The 21617-nt window shown below is 47.0% G+C and overlaps 2 protein-coding genes across 11 annotated transcripts in view; one reads left to right on the forward strand and one right to left on the reverse strand.

The window, feature by feature from the left end:
• The window catches only part of szt2 (SZT2 subunit of KICSTOR complex), a 30052-nt gene extending 14279 nt beyond the window's left edge, over positions 1–15773 (forward strand). For 5 of the 10 annotated variants that reach the window (XM_049728665.1, XM_049728675.1, XM_049728669.1 and 2 more), the window contains 40 exons: positions 45–161; positions 252–321; positions 392–577; positions 921–1103; positions 1312–1495; positions 1657–1731; positions 1874–2012; positions 2101–2357; positions 2422–2574; positions 2667–2769; positions 2857–2971; positions 3147–3234; positions 3308–3426; positions 3581–3745; positions 3976–4060; positions 4216–4395; positions 4555–4755; positions 5016–5212; positions 5383–5543; positions 6058–6155; positions 6227–6359; positions 6437–6591; positions 6786–6833; positions 7032–7177; positions 7264–7449; positions 8961–9216; positions 9359–9438; positions 9570–9695; positions 9798–10000; positions 10079–10178; positions 10573–10653; positions 10774–10848; positions 11093–11158; positions 12116–12329; positions 12706–12883; positions 12954–13076; positions 13231–13747; positions 13867–13977; positions 14049–14117; positions 14182–15773. In XM_049728665.1, the coding sequence (XP_049584622.1) occupies positions 45–161; positions 252–321; positions 392–577; positions 921–1103; positions 1312–1495; positions 1657–1731; positions 1874–2012; positions 2101–2357; positions 2422–2574; positions 2667–2769; positions 2857–2971; positions 3147–3234; positions 3308–3426; positions 3581–3745; positions 3976–4060; positions 4216–4395; positions 4555–4755; positions 5016–5212; positions 5383–5543; positions 6058–6155; positions 6227–6359; positions 6437–6591; positions 6786–6833; positions 7032–7177; positions 7264–7449; positions 8961–9216; positions 9359–9438; positions 9570–9695; positions 9798–10000; positions 10079–10178; positions 10573–10653; positions 10774–10848; positions 11093–11158; positions 12116–12329; positions 12706–12883; positions 12954–13076; positions 13231–13747; positions 13867–13977; positions 14049–14117; positions 14182–14325 (5887 nt within the window). In that variant the 3' untranslated portion in view covers positions 14326–15773. The remainder of the gene's footprint in view (positions 1–44; positions 162–251; positions 322–391; positions 578–920; positions 1104–1311; positions 1496–1656; positions 1732–1873; positions 2013–2100; positions 2358–2421; positions 2575–2666; positions 2770–2856; positions 2972–3146; positions 3235–3307; positions 3427–3580; positions 3746–3975; positions 4061–4215; positions 4396–4554; positions 4756–5015; positions 5213–5382; positions 5544–6057; positions 6156–6226; positions 6360–6436; positions 6592–6785; positions 6834–7031; positions 7178–7263; positions 7450–8960; positions 9217–9358; positions 9439–9569; positions 9696–9797; positions 10001–10078; positions 10179–10572; positions 10654–10773; positions 10849–11092; positions 11159–12115; positions 12330–12705; positions 12884–12953; positions 13077–13230; positions 13748–13866; positions 13978–14048; positions 14118–14181) is intronic. The other 5 variants (XM_049728688.1, XM_049728723.1, XM_049728704.1 and 2 more) reach the window with 4 other exon arrangements.
• On the reverse strand, positions 15519–17319 carry hyi (hydroxypyruvate isomerase). The gene is made up of 8 exons (XM_049728946.2): positions 17109–17319; positions 16932–17043; positions 16639–16756; positions 16491–16569; positions 16374–16423; positions 16238–16307; positions 15996–16130; positions 15519–15930 (listed from the first exon to the last, which is right to left on the reverse strand). The coding sequence occupies exons 1-8, from the start codon at positions 17317–17319 to the stop codon at positions 15875–15877; spliced, it is 831 nt and encodes a 276-aa protein (XP_049584903.1). The 3' UTR covers positions 15519–15874.
• Between the last annotated feature and the right edge of the window lie 4298 nt (positions 17320–21617).

Consider the following 21617-nt stretch of genomic DNA (forward strand, 5'->3'; position numbering starts at 1 on the left):
GCGGCGATTAAAATACTCATTGCGTCGTGTACGTATACCCGCAGGTACACGTCTGAGAGCAGCGTGTCCTTGAACCGTTCTCCGGGTCAGCCGTCATCGTATCGGTCGGACGACGAGTTGTCGGCCGTGATGGAGGGACTAAAGGGGGCCGATGTGGACATGTGAGCGTGGATCTCAAAAGAGAGGCAGATGATTTCATTTGTTGGCGCAGAGACAAAGGCAAAAATGTAACGTGTGCTCTCCTCTGTCAGGGTCTGTGGGGAGCCTTTGTCCAAGCTTCCGCTTCCTCACAAGCTGGCCATTCTAGCCACCATGGATGAGGTAAGTGTGCAGTGATGCTCTCCTGCCTATAGAAGGCACCAAACGTCCTTTGCTGTTTCCTCTCCATCAGATCCGCTGGCTGCTGGAGGACGAGATCGTGTCCGCCCTGCGCCGCTCGCGCACCATCGGCCCAGCCACGCTGCTCAAGGTGGCGCAGCACGTCGTTGGCTCAGCCGGACGCCCGCACTGTCGCAGTGAGGATGTCCCATTGCAGTTTGTCTTCAGGCCCGAACAGTCGTTAGACAGGTTCAAGGAGGCAAGTTGCTCTGCTAGCCACTGCTGCTTTTGCACTCGGAAAGTAGTTGTCACAATTACTCTGGACACAGCAGGGCAGCAGAAGTTGCTGTCTGTAGTCCTGAATTTTAGTGAGTTACCCATCTTGTGTGTTTTTTTTGTTTTATTTTTAGATTTGAGACAAGGTTTTTCTTCCCTCATTTCAACTTACAAGCAACAATTTAGCAGATAGCAAAAAAAGACATGTCAAGCTGTTTATTACCACTTCCACTTGTTTACTTAATTATCTCAAGGCACCACTGCATATGGGTTCTCCATTCCAAACTGAAAACAGTACCCTGTAATGTGTGTTGCGCTCCCTGCAGGAGTTCCGTCGCATAGCACTCTCTGGCTATGTGCTCAAAAGCGAGCAGGACAACTTCTACTACGCGTCTTTGAGCCGGCTGCATCCTCGGAGGATGCAGAGGCTGTCGGAGAACAACACCATAAACAGGGCAGCGCCTCAGGAAGAGTCACCCTTGGAGAGCCAGGCCAATGCCGACGACGTGGTAAGAGATTCTCTTGTTTGAAGATAACGTCTGAATATGTGAGTACTGACGAGTATCTAATATAATTGTGAAGCTATCGCGGGAGTTGTCCCTTTAGAGTGTCCCATATCCGCTGTGAGTGTGTGCATGTTAGATAGAGTGAGGAAAAATAATAAAAATGAAGACGCGTCAGGGACTCTAACCAATAATACAAATTGTTTACCCGCAGGCCACCAAAGTCACTGCTGAAACCAACGGAGAGGCCATGGTGGAGGTCGGCGAGCCGGTCGTGAAGAGCGATGGTGGTAATGCGCAGAGTTCGGTGAGCCTTCAGATGTTGAGCGAGCTCACCTCACCCCCCAAGACCCCCTCCAGCATCAGCCTAGCCGAGTCGGTGCAGTCGGCCTCTCAAAGTGAGTCCACCCCATAGCGCAGAAAAGGCCTGAGCACTGTTTCGAAATTCAGTGTGAGCCAGGCAAGGTCCAATGTGTCGCCCCAAATTAGCAATATGCTTATTGCTTCATCCAACCCTCCAATCTTGTTTAGAGGTGCTGAGCACTAAACTTTTTCGCAGGCTTCGGCAAGTTGAGGCCGAGTCGTGTGCAGAGCATCATCTCAAGCCAAGGAAGTTTGGATTCTGACATGCAAGGTGAGTTCGAAATCCATCGAAAAAGGATCTCATGCTCACTTGTTGTTACATTATACATATCAAATGCATGGGGCACTTGCATCAAACCCTGTGGAACTCCCCTCATTTACATATTGCTCAGGGTTCTTTTTTTTTCTTTCAGGCTACGATGGCGGTAGCAGCGACTCAGAGTGTGAGAGTCCCACCCTGGATGAGCAGGAGAGTCAGACCCCACTGATGCCCGACTTCTGGCTCATAGCTAAGATCTACCCGGACAGAGTCAAAGTCTACTCGCATTCCAGGTGAGACTGTTCCTCAGGAACCTTCCAAACATTACTCGTGGTTTGTGTGTGAGCCAGAAAGTTGTAGCTTTATGTTGAATGTTTGCAGGAGTGTGAGTGAGGAACAGGAGTTGAACATGAAGGAGCAGGAGAGCAGGGTGGACAAGCACGAGCTGCCGGAATATTTACAACTGCACCAGCTGGTGGTGAAGAAGATAGGAGAGCTGTGTCGCAGAGTCAACCAGCGCATGCTGCTGCAGGACCTTCATGACAGCCACATGTGCAACTCCCTGCTGGTGGCAGAGAGCGAGGAGGACATCTGGAAGAGCGAGTCTGCGTACAGGCAGAGGCGCAACCCCTCAGACGGTCAGTTGGCGTCCGCCGTCTCCTTGCTTTGACGTTCGGAAGTGAACGGCGTTCTGTGTCGTAGATTACCACGCTGAGGAGAGCTACCAGGCCAGAGATTACCTGGCCGCCACAATGCAATTCATCCCAGGACACTTTTCCTGCGAGGTGGTGTGGAGCACCATCATCCACATACACCCGAGACTTAAGATGGGATCTAACATGGGCGTGTCCAGAGGTAGGCAAGTCTATGATCAAGAAACACAGCAAATCACATCTTCCACTCAGATGCTGCATGAGTGTCTTTGATTTTTCTTTTTGTCATCTCAGCCATCCAGGCGTTACGCTCCGTGCTCAACTCCTTCTGCGTGGGCAACAGGAAGAACATGTATGTCTACCAGGAGCGTACCACCAAATCCGTCTTCTACCTCAGGTTGGTGACACCTCCCAGCGAACACGTCTTGCTCATCTGTTACCTTTCCCAAACCTCGCAATTCATCTTGGTCATTGATTTATGCAGACTTTATGAGACGTCTCAAGTGGGGAAATACTCCGACGTGGACAGTGGGCTCCACATGTCTCGCTCCCTCAGCCTGTCCAGAAGTCAGGAGCCGTTGTTCTCTGAAGACCTCTTGGTACATTCAAAAAAGAAATCTTTTCATGCCTCTAGCTCAATGTTGAAATCTTTCCAATATTTTCAAAAGTTGGATCTATTCCTATTTTGTCATTTCCAGACAAAAGAATTACATAGATTTGTCTGATTGTTCCAAAATTGAATCACATACCGGTGGCTGTTTTTTGGGCTCTCAGGGTTCCAGGTCGTCTCTGGAGGGTTCTCGTCCAGTGGGCCAGGTGGACAAGCACATCCTGCTGCTCGTGCATGGTGTGGGCAACGCAGGTAACAGGCGACCTGTCTTAGCTGTCACCGTCATGTCAAGGAAATCCCACTAAATATTGTCTGTGCTCCATAGGTCCTGAGATTACAGACGAGCTGGTGAAGGTCCTGCGGAAACGTCTGGATGAAACCACGCTGGACATGATCACCCTCATGCTCGTCAGGAACTGCAAACTGACACCCGCTGACGTGGAGGTGCTCGAATGTCTAACTGTTGTATTCTAAATCTGAATTGTGGGCCAAACTGGTACCACGGAAGCATATATGGCATAGCACGCCTCGCTACCATCGCGAGCTGTGTCGAGAGCAATCGAAAGAAACTCGTGCCGCTTCACCTGCTTTTGTTCAGTTCATCCAGCCGTCGGGCTCTTCCTCAAGCGAAGTGATGGCGTTCGGCCTCCCCGCCTTCTGTCTCCCGTGGCTTTCGGCCGTGTCTCACTACCTCCGCCAGAACTTGCTCATCTTCCTGCATGTGCCCAAGTACACAGACAGCAACACGGCGCACCACTTCAAGGTAACGCCTCGAACGCTTTGAAACTTGCTGTCCTCAAAGTCATTTTGATGAAGTAAATAACTGACTGGGCCTTATTTGATCACACCTAAAATTTTCAGTCAAAACAGCCTTTTGAATTAATGGTCAATTGTCTTCAGTATACAAGAAGTTGCTATCTTTCACATTTTGCCATAACCTTGATGAATAAAAATGTCCACCTCAAATTGACCGTATGCATCTCCTTTCTGCAGCATTGCTTTCATTCGAACGCCGACGTAGCGGATGGTGACATCTACCTTTACAACAAGCCCGGAGGTCAGGGGACTGGAGGCAAAGGTACACCCCCTTTCGAATTACACAGTTCCAATGTTTGACTTGCTTGAATAAATTGGGATTTCTGATGGTCAGAAACCTAACCCCTCCTCTCAACCTCACAGACACAAATGCTATTTTGATCATGTGCGTTGATGACAAATCATCCAACCTGACAGGAATCGCCTGCATTACTCTGACGTTCGTGGATGCCGTAGGACGTCCCCTTCAGGCCCCTGTCCAGGACTGCGGCAGGCACACTGACAATTGTTCCATTCCGCTGCAGCCTGAATACTTTGAACGCTTAACCGCTGTGCTGAAAGTGAAAGCCAATTCTGCGCACGTCGGCTGTAGCCAAGGTCAGGCCTTGCGTTTTATTTTGAAATTGCTTCCAAATATAAGCAGGGCAATCTTTGAGGCGTGCTTCACCACTGTTACTTTTATTTTTAGTTTTCTTTTGCTTCAGTTTTGGAGATCTCTTTGAATGTGACACTTTCTGGATTTGAATAAATATTTAGAGGCAGTATCAGCGCCACTGCTGGTGCGCTTCGACGTGTGGGAGCAAGGCAACGTGAGCCCGGCGCAGCTGGCCGACAAACTGCAGGGGGCGCTGCGCCACGCCCTATGCGATGTGCTCATGGAGTTGCGGGTGCTGCCCAACCCGCTCTGTCTGCCCTGCGCCAGCGCCAACGTGCACGCCACCTGCAAGGACACTAAAGGTAGCACCGCGACGCCAACTTACAAACTCCTACAAAGTTAGCTGTTAGCTATAATAGCTATTGCTCATTAGGTATCCTGAAGCTCCTCCATTGCCCCTCTTCCTTTTTTAATATATTTAAAATAGGTATTTTTATTGTCAATTATATACTAATTAAATTTTCAGTATTTCCAAACATTGTCCGACACAGGTCAACTCGTATTGTCCTCTTTATTTTGTGTTCCATCAAAATCTCGATTGCTTTTGATTTCCAATGTTCAGGCGCGTTGAGTCTGCCCGAGGCCAAAGACACTCCCCGGCAGCGTAGCGGCTCTCGGGTGTTCAGAAGCAGTCCCTCGCCCATCACTTTGGCGCACCCCGGCAGCGCCAGTGGCACTGCTGGCGTAACGGCATCCAGCACACCCGAGTCCACGACACCCACGGGAAGAAGCACGCGCCGCAGCTTCTGGGACATTCTGGTATGTTGGTTCAAAATGCTCACAACTTAGCCAGTTAGCACAAGTTAGCACAAGGAATCTTATTTCTCCCTTACTCTAGGCCTTTTAAGTACGGAACAAAATATTTGCACTTCCCACGACGAGCGTGTTAAACCTAGGCCCCAACTTGTTGCTGTTTTTTGTGGCCACAGAGCAAACCTGACTCGTCAGAACTGGTCAGCCCAAAAACCACGGATGACATTGTGCCGGAGCGAGGCGAGGAGGGTCGCACGACACGACGCCGCCACAAGACGGACAGCGTCAAGCAGCAGTGGTCGCAAGAGAGGCTCAGCGAGCTGGAACAGGCACAAAGGTACGTAAGGTTGGATGTGCTTTCGTTGGCAAAATAAAAAAGAAAATGTACGAGACCCGGCTGGACGAACTTTGGGACGGTTGGGCCTGTTTTATTTATTGGCTTTACAATACATATATATAAAATTGTATCTATGACTTACCTACTTTCATTTATTTTTATTAAAGAAATATTTTTCTAATATTCATTTTTATAGCAAATTTTGTAATGAGTTTGTTTTACATTATTTCTAATATTTGTGTTTTTAAAGCAGTATATTATTGAAAATGTTTATTTTACTGATATTCCTATCACTGACAATAACTCATCTCAGCAATTTAAACAAATTCAAACAAATTTAATTAATTTGAGTACAATTTATCAAGCAATTATTTATTCATTTTTACAAATCTCTTTATTTAGTTTAATTATTATTAACCAATTTCCAATTGGGGGGGTGCAAACTCTCATGTTAGTGAGATTTTTGGAAGCAGTCAAATCTCATTCATCAGGAGGAAAACTTTTGATGTTGCAGGAGGCAAGCCTGCCAGCTGGATGAGGGCGATATGGGCGCTCTGCATCCCGTCTACCAGTTAACCTGCGAGCTCTGGATCATCTTCATGGCCGAGCTTGGTATGCCGTAATCTCCTCAAATCACTTCTTTTTTTAATTCCAAAATTCATTATTCCGTTTCCCCTGTCCAGGCTGCCCGTCTATTCAGCAGTGCTCGGCCGAAGTGGCGTCCCACTTCTTGCTGCCGTCCATCTTGACCGAGCTGGTCAATCTGGTGGGATCGTTGGCTGCCGACACCAGCGTCAAGGTCTTTGCCAAGACCAGGTCAGTGCTCGTTACGGACAAAATGCACACGGCAAAAAGTCACCAACGGAAGAATATCTTTAAAAAAATTCATGCAGCGTGTCACTTATGTCTGCTTCCAGATGTTCCGTATCGGGGGACATCTTTGTTCCTTTGTCTGCCGTGCAAAACCCGTGGCGGTCACTCGAGGCATCCCGCAGCTTCATCGTCATCGGGAGGAACTTCCAGCAGTGGTACTGCAGCACCGAGCAAGGTAAACGCGAGGCAACCGAACCGCGTCCGTAACCGCTCTTCACTTTGTCACTCGTATCTGTCGTCATGTGTACGCGTCTAACATGCGCCTGCCCGTGTGTCGTCTTAACATGACTTTGTGTTGAGCCGTGTCTTCTCTGTCTCTTGTCGCACGTCTTGTGTCCGTCCCGTCTTTCCATCTCGCGTCGGCCGCAGACGACAGTTTAGAGGAGGAAAACATGGCGCAGCTTAATAGGTTCACACGTAAGTATGACTTTCGTTTCATTTGTGTTTTGCAGCGCAACCCCACACTCAAATTTTATTTCATGGTCAGGTCGGCAGTAGTTCATCACTTTTCTGTCACTCTGAAGTATTTTGGAGACTGTCGTTTACAGACCTTGTGTAACGGTCCTTCAGAAATGTCCTTGACTCCACCGTCTGTGTCCCTCTGACTGTGTTCAGCTCACAAAGGCCTCCAGCGATTTGAGGCATCTGAGCAGCAGCAGCAGGGTGACTGCTCCAGCCTCTCGGGCCAGCAGCAGACAGGCTGGGCGTCAGCACCAGCGCCCCGCCAGAGGTTCCTCCTCATCCGCATCTTGGACAAAAAGGTGAGTTTGGACGCGTAATTTGGCAGGAAACTGGAATTTGCTGTATCTTCCTCCAATTTGATGCACTAAATGTGGCTCACCTGCAGGTGACACTATACAGCTACAACTGGTCGCTGGACCTGGGCGCCTCGCTCAGCCGCGAGTTGGTGCGCCTGGTCAAGTGGCAGAACGCCCGGGCCCACGTGCTGCACTGCCTGCTCAGCCAGAAGATGGGCCTGTTCCATCACCACTGCTTTTCCGATGCGCCTCTGCACGAGATCAATTCCAAGCGGGTAAGTGGCAGCCGCTCACGGACGTCTGGCGGCCGGCGCTTCTGCCAGCTGAGGTGGAAGCGACCTGTAAGGGCAGCATCTGCTTCACGGGCCGCGCCGGGTGGCAGGCCCCGCGGCCCCTCGCATACAGCTGTTGTGGCCCCTGGAAGCCAAATCTTGTCCTTAAAAAAGTCATTCCTACAAGATGCACAATGTCAATATTGAAGTTTCCCAGAGCGACATGAAATCATGCAGCCGCTGTGTTCAATCATTCCTCACAGCTTGAGCATTTGTCATGTTTCATCTTGCTTGGTTGGTCATCTTATCACACACAGAAGAAGTGACTGAGAAATGAGTTCATATATGAAAATGTGACACAGATGTATTGATGAGTCATCACAAAAAGAAGCGTTGTGTTCAGATTTGCTCCGCATTCAATCGATTTCAGCTCGGACTTGTTTCCTCTTCTGAGAGCCTCAGCAAAAAACACAGCCGCTGCTTTTCTATTTGACATGCGGTGACGGGCTGATTTTTGTGATATTACTGGAGTCAAATGCGGAACACAGCTTGCCGGTGCTGCTCCGATGCATTTGTGTAAATGCAGGCAAAATTCCAACAAAGCTGGGAGAAACCTTGAAACTATAGTTTGAACTTTAAACGTGGATGCATAGATGTTAAATTATCTGATCGACCAATCAGTTCAAATAACATGATTGGTGGTCGTTGAGTTCAAGTTTTCGGAATTTGACGTTTGTAACATTTAATATGCTGTAATGAGTCACATTGTCATCATGGATACAATTTGTGAGGGGGAAAATGGATTTAATCAATTTTGGACTAAATAGCGGTTTCCACTGTTGCGCTTTTCAAGACTTTTTGAATTTTGAGGAACAAACAAAATTAACTGAATCCAATTTGTGGTCAGACAAAGTAGCATATTGTGAGTAAGTACTTGAGATTTACTGGAGCAGCATCTTCCAGCAAATTGCCCTTTAAGTGCCCCCTCCCCTCCCGCGAGCCCCCTGCGGCCAATTACCAAGCGCAAAGAACTTTAGTTTTCCCTCTGATGGCCTTCAAGGCTGCGTCACTAAAGAGCTCGGACAGGAAGCAGAGTCAGAGCGGCAGAAAATTTGCCTGAATCGGCCTTCATCTGTCACGGCCGTGACGGGAGGCGAAGGGGGGGCACCGACCGGGCCGCCTCTGCGGCTCCTCCCGCCCAGGGGCTGCCGCTGCGCTCTGCCTCGTCGGCCCCGAGCTGCTCGGCTGAGCTAACGCGCCCCAAAGTTGCTCGACAAACAGCCAACGTGGGAATTAAAAGTCACAATCTTGTTTCCTGATGAGTTCCATTTGCGGCCCAGAGGAAATTAAACTGAACACAACATTGAATGCAGCCTTACAGAATACGGATATCTGCTTTTTTTAATGCAACATTAAATGTGTAGTATGTTGAGGGCAATGTAAAGGTTCATTTATTTCATATGACATTAATGTGTTTCACCGGGGATACGATAAGTGTTGTCGCTGTTGTCCAGGACCCCAACCCCTTCCTGGGTCCGTCCATGGAGCCAGACACGCTGCTCCGTAGCGCCGTCCCACCCCTGGCCAACAAAGAGCAAGGTCGCCTGGCGTCTTCTGGCCGCATCTTGGCCCCGCTTCACTTCCCCTCCGAGCTGCTGCCCTTTGACGAGGCTCTGAGGGACATTTGCGCCATCAGGACGCTGTCGGACGGAGACGCTGTCGCCCGGCACGGCGGGCAGCTCCTGGACATCAAAGTGGCCGAGAGGAGAGGTTCAAACACTTGACATTAATTAATATATTTATACAGTTATAATAATGGGAGGTAGTGATAATATAAATAAGAGATTCAGAAAAGAGGTGGCTGTTCTTGTGCTGGTCTTTGCATTGTTGCTTTTGTTTTTCTTGTGTGCAGAGCTGGAGAAGCAGATGAAGATCGAAAACCTGTTTGTGACGTGGCAGCAGCGGTCGGCGCAGTCCAACATGCCCATTGCCGTGCGTTCGCCTTTACGTCGTGAATAGTAGTGCTTGTAGAGCAAAATGTGTGGTCGTGACGTGGCCTTGGTTGCATTCATAGCTTTTTTTGGAGCTTTGCTTCTTGTTATTCACGTTCATCATCTCCTCAGCCGGCCGACTTAGAAACGTTGAAGCAGTCGTCCCGGCTGGTCCACTACTGCGCCACGCCGCTGCTCTTTGACCCCCTCTTCCGCAAGCAGATACAGGAGGAACTCGCTGCCCAACCACCAGTCAAGGTGTTTAGTCAGTGAAGATGGAAGACTGTTAACATGGCCGAGGAAAATGTCAGGACAGCCGTGTTGTCCACTTACCACCGTCCACACTGTCGTGATTTGTAGAAGCGTCACCGGTCAAACGACTCGACGGCGTCGGGGCGCGACCGCAGCTACAGCAGTGACTCTGGTGACATGCTGCCCGGCCGGCTGAAGGAGGAGCCCTGGCTGCTGGAGATCTCCAGCGGCTTCCTGCAGCAGTATGTGCAGTACCTGCAAAGCTTGGGCTTCATCCTGGTCCAGTTACGCCCACAGTCGCCCGCTCGGAGGTCTGTCGTCGTCTGCGTTGTGTGCACTGAAGCAGACCCTCACTAACCCCTCTGCTGGTCCTCCGTTTTGTTTGACAGCATCGCCCGTGCCCGCGCCGCAATGTTGAGTTCCATGTCGTCGTCCGAGGGCAGGATGTCTTTCTCTTACGTCAAGCAGAAAAGTGAAGACAGCCCCAAGGTGAGGCAGTGCAGCCACAACAGTGCAGGAATGTTTGCTGCATTTTTTCTTTCTTTTCTTCCTTTGTCATTTCATAAGCTGTTGATTGATTTTATTGTGGATAAAATTAAATAAAAGTTTTTAAAAATAATCAATTTTACATGCAGTACATTCCCAAAAATTTACATTCAATTTTTTTTTTTTTTTTTTTTTTTATACAATTTGAAGAGTAGTGATTAAAAGTAATGTACAGTAATTTTCCAAAACAAGACAAACAATTTCCAAATGTGTTTGGGGCATGTGGTTAAAAAAAAAAAAAAAAAATATATATATATATATATATATATATATATATATATAATTTTTTGTTGTTTTTTTTTGTTGTTGTTACCTACTGTGTTCCCTTGGATTTCAGACCACTGTGTCTGCCACCACTGCGTACTATCTTCAGAGGGCATTGCCAGGTGGGATTGTGCTGATGGAGCTGGCTTTTCAGGTACTGTTCCAAAATAAAATTTACATCACTCACCTGACGCACAAGTAAGATTAAAATGGTGGAAAGCATTTTAAGAGCGCTTTTGTAATTTTGAAGTGTCTTTTTATTTTATTTGTCAAGGGCTGCTACTTTTGCGTCAAGCAGTACGCACTGGAGTGTTCTCGCATCCCCATGGGTCAGTCGGTCAACTCACAGGTAATGTCTTGTTCCGGCCAAACAATTTGTCTCCATGAAGTGGCTTGATGTTTCCTTGGTATTTCCCAGTGTAAAAAAAAAAAAAAAAAAAAAAATCCAAATTTTTTTGCATCTTACCTGATGTCAGATGGACGCCGTGATGTTGTTCCACCTGTCCAGGTGTCTTTGTCTTCACCCCCAAGCCCCGCCCCCACACCACACACACACACACACACACACACACTTCCTGTCATCTCTTCATCAGGGCGGCCTGCTCATCAAACCTCGTTGCAAGCCCTTCCCGGACGCCGCCCAGGTGTCTGACTGTGCGGTACGTCCCAGCCACTGTTAGGCGAGGGGGCCCAGGGAGGGGGGTCTGTTAACCCCACTCCGCCCTTACCTCGCCACTCTGCTTGCCAGACTCATCAGTCTTTCCTTTTGCTCCTGTGGGTTGGCTGGCATTCAAATGTCATGAAAAAACTTCAATGGCCGCCTAGACAAAGGTTTAATCGAACCTTTGAACTGCTAAGCTCCTTTCTGATTTCTTGGCTGCTTGCTGGTTGCAATTCACTCCCGTTCTCCCCCACTTTCTACCCGCCTTCCTGCAGCGTTTTGTCCCGCTTGGACTTTTATTGTCCCCCTATCGCTTGTATGCTTTATTTACTTTGAAGGGGTCAATCATGAGTCAAAGTGAATGACAAGTCAACAGTCAGAAACGGTGTGCCGTTCCCCAGGGCGCACGGCCGAGGCCCTTGCTGGTTCGACGACTTTTCTTTTCCCAACATACTTTTGGTCCCAGCTAACGAGCGGTGTCACCGAGAGACGAGGACCCCGACTGAACCTTCCGATCCAAGTCACGATGGGAATTGACTTGGCCGCGAAAGGAGCCGTCCGGGACTTCGGATTAGGGACGGGCCAGCTTGATAGTCACGCTTGAAGTGCAGGAACACCACAAGAGGGGATGGAAAAGTTCATGTTTTCATTCCTCCATGTCTTAGTCTCCATAGTATCCTTTCACCATGGTTAGCTGTCTCCTTGACTCCTGGATTTGACCAACACAGGTCTAGGAAGGACACAGTGCTGGGTGTTGAAGTTAAAAGCAACTGAAACCGCATCCCACCAAAGTACAGAGCATTCCCACTAACCATTTGCAAGGCAGCGCCGTTATTCTGATGATTCCCCCCCCCCCACCCAGCTTGGTCTGCATCCTTTCTCCTTGTTTCCCAGAATGCTCTGCTTGCGTTCGGTGGCGGTCGATGCAGGATTAACGAAGTACCCTGTGTTGCAGCTCTCCATGCTGTTCACCGAGGAGTGTGACAAGGTGCGCGACCTGATGCACGTGCACTCGTTCAGCTACGACTTCCACCTGCGGGTGGTCCACCAGTACCTGGTGGGCTGCCACATGACGCTGCGCCAGGGCTACCAGCTCACCGATTTCCTCAGAGACTTCATCACGCAGCACCCTGACATCCCCAAGTTTGGACGCAACCATGTCTTCCAAGGTGGGGATGACGAACATCCTCATACCTGCATATCGTCGCTGTCGGGCGTCAACATTAGATGTCCAAATATGGATGGTTTTTTTTGCAAATTGACATGATTGGTCTGTCCCGCCTCATCAATAACTTTGGACTCCTTAAGTGTCTTTCCTTAGACTAGGCTCACTTGGGAACCTTCGACGCAAAGATCAAACCTGTCTGAGGTTGATATCCACGATTGAAATGGGCAGAAACTCAAAAGTTCTTTGACAGTATATTTTGGTGCCCTGTAAAGTTTAAAAATATTTGAAAGTGACTCTTAGAAAAGCTTCTAGATTCTGTAGGCGTGTGTTGCTTCTAGCGGTTTTCCTGATTGTCCCCCTGCCATCTTGTGATCAAGGGAGCTTCTCCACCTCCACGAGGATCATCACAGCCCACCAGCTGTACAACTACATCACCGACCATGCTGGCATTTATGGCATGAAGCCTTTGCGCATGTCCAAGGCCACTGTTGCCACCGACTCCAAGAAGGCCACGTCGGACCAGCACGAGTACGCTCTGGTGGCCTTGTGGAACAGGTAGGACAAACGCTACCGCAAAAAATGCCTGAGCTGCCTGGACTTACTTGGAATTCTTTCCCCGTTCCAGCTCAGGTTCTTACAAGGACCTGGAGGGCCTTCACCATCACGATGACTTTGACGTGTCCCTGGTGGTGTGTCACAATGCTGTTCCCTTTGAGGAGCAGTCGGAGGGAGAGCGACACTTGCTAAGGTAGGAGAGGCCGATGCAAGCTTGGTTACTGGAGTCTTCTCGAGAAACTTGGGGTGGGGGCAGACTTATGTGGTGTTATCAGACATTACTATTTGTATACAAGACACTGAAAGTCATGTTCTGTTCCTTTTAAGAGCAAAGTATGTGTGTGCAGGTTGCACTTTTATGTGATCATGACGAGCCAGCGTGAGCTCTTCCCCCGACTCACCGCTGACATGCGGCGCTTCAAGAAGATTCCTCAGATCCACCGTGAGCCCGGCGAGCTGGCTGGCCGCCCGGCCCTAGATCGGACAGAGTCCTGCACATCTCCCAGTGCCGAGCAGGACCAATGGGGGGCACCCACCGGCTCCGGCTCAGAGACCTGTTCACCTAGTGACGGAAATGAGTTCTACCCTTTGGTTGGCTCTGCTCTCCAGTCCCAGGGATTGGTATACCAGTCCCCCCTGTTCCCGCTGCTCAACAACGAGGTGGCCGCCGCCCTCCGGCAGATCCAGACCAGCGTGGAGGAAGCCATGGGTCACTGTCGCCGCGACAACCTGTGGAGGAGGCTGTTCCATGGCGAGCACCTGGCACTGGACAAGCTGAAGCTGACTAAGTTGTCCTTCTGCGAGCTGGAGGAGCTGCTGGAGGCCGTCCAGAGCCGCTCAGTGGCGGACATTGACCCCCAGCTGGTGAGAATGCCCCCCTTTCCTTTTTAGTATTAGTGAGCAGGCGGGCAATTTTCTTAGCTTCCCCGGTTGCCGGGCTTCAGGGGCGTAGTTGATGCCGCCACATTTTGGTATCCCTGCAGGACTGTTTCCTGAATATGAGTACGGCCTGGTACCAGAGTCTCATTAAAGTCCTGCTGAGTCGATTCCCTCAAAGTTGCCGGCATTTTGATGACGGCGGTGTCCAATATCTGGTGAGACCTCATCTCTACCCAAAACTGGATCGCACGGGTATCAAATCTGACCCACTGTGTCATCATTGCAGGCGGTTCTAAACCAGAAATTCACAGATTGCTTTGTTTTGGTTTTCCTCGACTCCCAAGCTGGCAAAACGGTGAGTTGTCAAAATGACGTCAACGCTACCAACCTGCGTGTTTGCCATAATCTTCTCTTTGCAGAGTCTCAAGGTGGTTTTGCGTGAGCCACTGCCGCCACAGCCGCAGAGCGGCGGCAGCCCACCACCTCAGCTGGTCTCCATGTACCATCACCTGGAGTCCGTCATCAACACGGCTTGCTTCAACCTCTGGACCGGACTCTTGTAACCAACACTTCAATCAAGTTAAAAACAGTTTGCGCCAGTTGTCGTTAGTGAGCTGCCTAGAAGAAACTACATCATGGCTTGTAAGCGGTAGCATCAAGCTAAGCTGTTAGAAGACATTTTTTAATTATTTTGGCATTTCATCTGAAATGCTTGAATTTTGACTCCTTTTGGTTCTTGTGCAGTTAGCACAGGATTTTTCACACTGAGCGGCCCCTGCTTAGGAATGATCGACAAGGTAGTGCATTAAAGTGTTGCGCCTTTTGGACTCAGTGCTGAAAACACTCCCGGACATGACATTCCCACACTTAAGATGCTGCAATGAAATGGAACGTGGGACTTTCCATCCATTAGTTTCAAAGGCGGGCTACACCCAGGATCGCCTTACGCACTTTCAGATTTCGAATCACTGAACATTTCATCCAGCTTGGAACGTAATAAGGGTGAAACCAGAGTTTATGACTGATTGGTTTTGGACCCTGGATTGGTCACCAGTCCACCACAGGACCACCGTCTACACTCACCGAGTGTGAAATGTTGAACTTTCCCATAGTCTTCACATCTTGGTCCTCTGTGGTTGGCGCTGGAGTGTTTATTTTCTAAGGACCCGAGATTGGTTGCCAATTAATTGCAAGATGAACACACACACCACCAGTCGCTGAAAAGAACATGTTGGGAGTTTTGTTTGTCTTGCATATTTCCTGTTTAAGAGGAAGCCAAAAGAGTTTGGATTGGATCTGGACTGTGGACATGTTGGGCTTTGACTAGCACTTCAGGGTTTGTTCTCACATTTCAGTCTATGCTTTTTTTCTTTTTCTTTTTTTTTGCTTTACACTGCCTAAAAGTGCCTTACTAGTTTTTTTTTTAATTCAACCCCAAACTCTAATGGGAAGGACATTTACAGAGGTTTTTTTTTTTTTTTTAACCCCCCCCCCCTTTTGTTGAGGGATAATGGCACAGCATCACTGTAAGCCAAATGTGCACACACGCACAGAGCTTTAGGATGTCAAACACTGGAGGCCATAACAGCCATAACAGAAATAGTGCACGCTCTTCAACTCTATCATGGACATTCTAAGTAGGTACTTCAATTTCCATCCCTTTATCAAGAACAGGACTTTTTTCAAGTTAACAGTACGGGTAAATTACGATTTGGTTGCTGATTTGATTTGTAACATCAAAAAATGGGCAAAATCATTGTTTTCCAAAGCATCAGCAAATGCATTAATTTAATACAAAAGACAAAGCCAGCCATCATGGAGGACACCAGAAATCGGAGAATATTGACTGGAGACACTAAAATGCCACTATTTTTTAAAATTAAAAACATAAAAAAAGTAATTACACATTAAATTGACGATTAATTGCACCTCTGTTGTATATGATATGGTGCACAGTACAAGCCACTTCATGCATGCTGACAAAGGCTCAATAAATCCAACCGTCATTCTATCAGATTTCATTTTTGGGAGTGGGCTGGCGTGATAAGTGTTGACTTGGCATGGGCCACTTTCACAATGTGAACCTCTGAGTGCTCCTTTTGCCATGTTGCATCACTTCCTGCGTGTCCAGTAATCTTTGAGCCAACCCAAACCTTCCTGCGTGCTTCCTGGAGAAGAGTGCAGGTGCCAGGTTAAGTGCCACTTTGGAAACTGATAACAGCCGCCAACCCACCTAGCGGCTTGTATTCGCAGCCGACGTAGCCACGGTAGCCAAGCGCTTCCAGCATGGAGAAGATGTAGTCGTAGTTGATCTCGCCCTCGCTGTCTGGCTCGTTCCTGCCGGGAACCTGAGCCACCTGTACGTGACCTTGCGAAAAAAATATGTCACAATGATATCATGATGTTAAGAAAGCATTAATTTAAAACTTTTACAATTGTCATTTTGTAAATGAAAGCATTATTTCCATGGCTCACCCAGCAGCGGCAAGTATCGCTGCATGTTTTGCGTCAGGTTCCCATCCATAATTTGCCAATGGAAAACATCCTGAAAGTGTAGAATGAGAATGTAAGCAAGTCAACGTCAACAAATACTTGGTGAGTGACCACTCACCATTTGCAGTTTGATGTTATCTTTGGCAACTTTTCCCAAGATGGTGGCAGCTGCGCACAAAATAAATGTTTTATTTTTTCCTTTTTTTGTTGTTGCTTGGGCCGAAGCAGTTTCTACCGTAGTGAGGCGACGACAGGAAATATCGAGCGTCAGTCACCCGCGTGTTGATGGGCTCAATCAAGCCAGTCATTCCTTCCTAATGCCGAGAGGAAGGTTATGGTTGCCGGTGTTGCCTTGGTCAGTTGTTACAGTGAAATGCCTTCACCTTGGAAAGCAGCTCGGCAGCGTAGTTGAGGTTCCGCACGAAGACCGCCTCCATCTCCCGAACGACCGCGGGACCACCATCCATCCCCGCCGGAACCCGGCCGGCCATCAAGTGAATCCTGTTACATAACCATCACTGTCAATTTTTAAAAGCATTATTTAAAAAAATGCATTCTTTAAAAAAAAAATAATTATATCAATACGCAAGTTATATCAAGAATTTTAAGTATTTTATATATTTATTTATTTGTGCGTCTAACTAATAAAGAGGCCCAGCTTGTGCGTGCGTGTGACCTTTTGCAGTCCAGAGCTCGTGCGTACTCGATGGCTTGATCCAGCCCTCGTTTGAAGTCTCCTTCTCGTCCGGGAACCGCCGCCAAGCCCAGCTCGCCCGCCTTGACGTCACCTGCAACACATGATGATGAGTATGATAATTGGTGAAGAGGGGTGTCGATCGTTTCTTTCCCCGACCGGGCGGCGTATTGATGAGGACGACCTCCAGGCCGAGGTCGTCTTTGGCCCGTCGAAGTTCCAGCGGGTCGGCGTCATAGAGCCAGGCTGCCTCCACCGCTCGGAAGCCGGCCGCAGCAGCCGCGTGCATCCGCTGCGGGAAGTCTGGCAGCTCGGTGAACAGCCAGCTAATGTTGGCGCAGAAGCGAAGCGCTGCAGAGGACGACGACATCTTTAAAGGTTTCTCCCCCCAGGCCCCAACAAGTCAATGAACTTTCACGTGCGGCAGCTGTGAGGTAGGCGGAAGTAGAAAGACGCAAATGTATTCTCGTCATAGTTTCGTTTTTCTGACATAAATAACATACAAGTGTGTAACATCGTGTGTAGCGTCTTGTTACTTTTTTAAACTTGCAAGTCACCTCGAGTGAGACATGTATTTTATTGCGTTGACCGTGACGTATGCGGAAATGGAGAAAAAAAATAAGTCCCGCGACTTGTTACGTTTTAGTCACGTGACTTGCCATGTCTTTTTAACGAATTGTGTGCATTATATTTATTTTCTTGTTACCTTTTTTTAAATTTGGAAATGTGAACACTAATTTTGCGTCCTTTCTATTTTATGCAGTAGTATAGCAAAATCAATATTAGTCATTCAAAACGTCTTTGAATTTTGTCTTCAAATGTGGCCTTCGTTTTTATGGAGAACCGGGCGCTGAGCGAAGGCACTTTTGTTGCTGCATGATTCTACAAGCACAACTTTTAAAATATGTTCACTGACAGTGGCTGTCGACCAGTCCAGGGTGCACAGCTGGGACAAACTCCAGCGTTCATCTAACGATTTTTCTGATTTGTGAAATTTTGCAGGCATCCCGTCAACCACGCTGATGGCCATGTTGTCGTGTGGTTGTGTTGGCGAACGCCAGCAAGGAAGTCAATTAGCTGGCCGCGATGCCGCCCCGATGCCCGCGCACCCCTCCTGGGTGATGCTCTTTCATTAGCACTTGTGCTCATAGTGCCCCCTCTGGCACAGACAAGTCATTACACCAATCGCCACGATAAAAGTTAACCGACTTTTATTGTTGCTGTCAAATGAAATATGTTTTCTGTCCTGTTAGGTGACATTTGAGGCAGCAAGTGGCGGTCCTCAACTAGCTGCAAGCACTATGATGCCTTCAGGTAAGCTTAAAGTCCATGTTGCCCTCAGTAGTAAGACAATTCAGCAAATAATTAAAACAAAAGTGTACAAAATAAACTGTGTCTTAGTAGTACAACTATTCTTCTAGTTCCAGTTCTCTTCCTCGTTTTGTTTCTTTGGAAGTGATTTTTAAATGATTGGGGATGATTTGCTATGATTGTTTTGTTTTTAATATGCATCATTTGCTGTTGCGAGCGGAGGGACATTGTGCAGTGACGAGGATGCTTCATGCCATCTGCCACTGGAAGTCTACCTTGAGAGAATGAAGCTAATATTAGCATGCATGCCCTCAGGAGGGCGGAGCCATCTGGTGGCTTCTCCAACAGGCGGGTTGGGGGGCGTGGGGGCTAAAGAGGAGAGGGCAGCCTAACCACTACTTTGTGCATATACATAATGACACTACCATTACAATTTTACAACTGGTTATACAGTAGATAATCTGTTTATGTTTATGTGTGTGTGTGTGTGTGTTTGTGTGTGTGTGTGTGTGTGTGTGTGTGTGTGTGTGTGTGTGTGTGTGTGTGTGCGTGTGTGTGTGTGTGTGCGTGTGCGTGTGCATGTGTGCGTGGGTGCATATATATATATATAGTACATATATATATGTAGTATATATATGTATATGTGCCAAATATATTTTGGTATCAAGCAATCATACAAATGATTAACTTAGTATTTGAGTTCACACGCACACTAACATTAGCATCAGAAATGTTGAAAACAAAAGATGTAAATTGAGTCAGTATAGTCACCTGTAAAAGCTGTCGAAACATTGGAAACTGTCAAATGTAACGCGCGTGTTATGGCGTGCGTGAGCGCCACAAGTGAACTGCCAAATTAATTGGCCAATCAGCGTCACTTCGTGCGCTTTCCATTCCGGAAAGAGCCGAACTCGCCCGAAGTCTCCCGATCGACAAGCGAGCATCAGCGCACAGCTCAGCGGCGTTCTTCTTTTTCTTTTCCTCCTCCTTCTCTTTTTTTCCCCTTTTTCATCTTGTTTTTTTTTCTGACGGTCTGCCACCCGGGCGGGCCGAGCGAAACCAACGGACGACACCGAAAGAAGAGAACCAAGCCAGGGATTTATCGGGACTTTTATCATCTGATTTTGCGGTGGATATTGCAAGTGTGGACTGATTTTGTCTTTGTTTTTGTTTTGGCGCATTGCCGTTTGTTGGCGTTCTGATGTGGACCACCTGAAGAAGACCACCTCCACCTACTCGAGAGCATGGTGAGTGTGTGTGCACACCGTCACACTTGTACGCGCGCCGTTCACGGTTTGTGTTCACTACTTGCCTGGCAGCTGGCAGCTTCAAGTACTAATCATGAATGAAATCATTTAATAACAAATTCACCAAAATTAACGTTTGTGATAACAACAACAATAATAATAATGATAAAAGACAAATAAATTGAATAATCTGGTTAAGATAAGTGATAACTGATTCATTAAGATTTGATTCAAGATTAAGATTGATTTATTTACGTTTTAATTTTTACTTATTCTTTTAAGTTTTTTTAAATGCTATATATTGTACAATTTTACCTGTGTACCAATTTTGTGTAAAAAAATTATTTATTACATGTCATTAAAGTGTAAAAAGAAGTTAATCACTATTTATGTAACAAGAAAAAAACACTGATGCTACACTTTAAAAATAAGCAACATGTAACGTGGCGGTGTCAAAGGTGTGCAGGCATGAGCGAATCAGCAGCTTAGATTTGTTTTATTTTTGCTTATTCTTTGTTTTTTTTAAAATGCAGTTTTACTTGTGTACCAATTTTATGTAAATAATAAGGATAATGATAAATGGTTATGATAAATTATTGAATAATTAAGACTAGATTTTGTTTTTACTTTAATAATTCTCTGTATATAGTTATTATTCAAATATCTGATATGTTAATTTATTACCTGTCATTAAAGTGTAAAAAGAAGTTAATGTAACAAGAAAAAAAACACTGATTTAAAAAAAAAAAAAAAAGCAACATGTAATGTGGCGGTGTCAAAGGCGTGCAGAGATGAGCGAATCATCCCCAGAGTGAGCGATGGAATACTGATGAAGCTCCGGCACATGACACCGCCTTCATCTTCCTCGACTTCATTCATGCTGGAGGAGTCGCACTCGTCTGCATGCACGCCGCACACTAGCCGCTGCAGCGCTTCACTTCCTCGAGTTTCACATTCAAGTGCAACATTTTCTCAGCCAAATAACACAGTTGACAACCAAATGTATTTTTTTTTAATCAGAATTTTAGAATTGCGGTGTACAAAAATGATACATTGGTGACTTTCCATGCCAAACGCAATATATTGTCAGTCTTTACAATTCCAGTGGTTAATGCAAAATGTTATGATGATTACAAACGTGCCCCTATATATATATATATATATATATATATATATATATATATATATATATATATATATATATATATAGTATGTAATAATGATAATATACAGTCTACATCAGGCCATAAAAAGATGAATTTTCTCTTTAAAGATGCAGTGAATGTAATTTTTGGGCCATTTTTGTTGTATTTATGGCAAGAATTTCCTGAGGAGACGATGAATCATGACCATATGTCGTTAGCATGGTAGCGCCATGTTAGCACGCCGCCCAGAGCGGGAGCCAGTCAAGGCCTGCGTAACGTCTCTGGCCGGGCACTGGCGGGATGTGACCCCGCTGAGCCTGGCGCGCTCGTGCCGCCCTGACAATCTGTCGCTCTGCTGGACGCTTTGGGGCGGACTGATGCGAGGCCAGGCTAACAAAAAGAAAAAAAGCACTTGTACCAACTGGACACTAGAGAGTGGGCTTTCATCATGCCCCATAAAACGCAAAATTTTTGTCTGAAGTGTCAAATACGTATAATAATGTTTTTATAGTGTTTGGACGCCTACCGAACGTGAATGTGGCGTTTAGGCACATTATTAAGGACAAAAGTATTACGACACCAACAGGAAGTGACGAAACGATGGACAAATGAATTGGGACATTTTTGGGAACCTAAAACTAAAATGTAGATTTTGGACAAATATTTTGAGCGCACCCATGGAAGGGAAACATGACAACAATGTGGATTTGGGATGCACGCTAATGATAGTGAGTTTGGCTAAATTGTCGTACTACTCAGCTTTGGTAAAGGGTCTTAGCTGGTCGTCTCGCTCAGTGTGTCCGTCTTTCGTCTCTCTGATCAGAAGTTCTCTTTAACGAGCTCTCTTGAGGGCCTCGACGGAGAACACTTTCATCTTTTTATGGCCGTTGGAGTCAGCAAATTTTTCTTCTTTTTCTTCTTCGTCTTCGTTTACCGCTCTGCTGTGAAATTGTGACAGGTACAGG

Source organism: Syngnathus scovelli, chromosome 10 (assembly GCF_024217435.2).
Source record: "Syngnathus scovelli strain Florida chromosome 10, RoL_Ssco_1.2, whole genome shotgun sequence".
NCBI classification, from domain to species: Eukaryota; Metazoa; Chordata; class Actinopteri; order Syngnathiformes; family Syngnathidae; genus Syngnathus; species Syngnathus scovelli.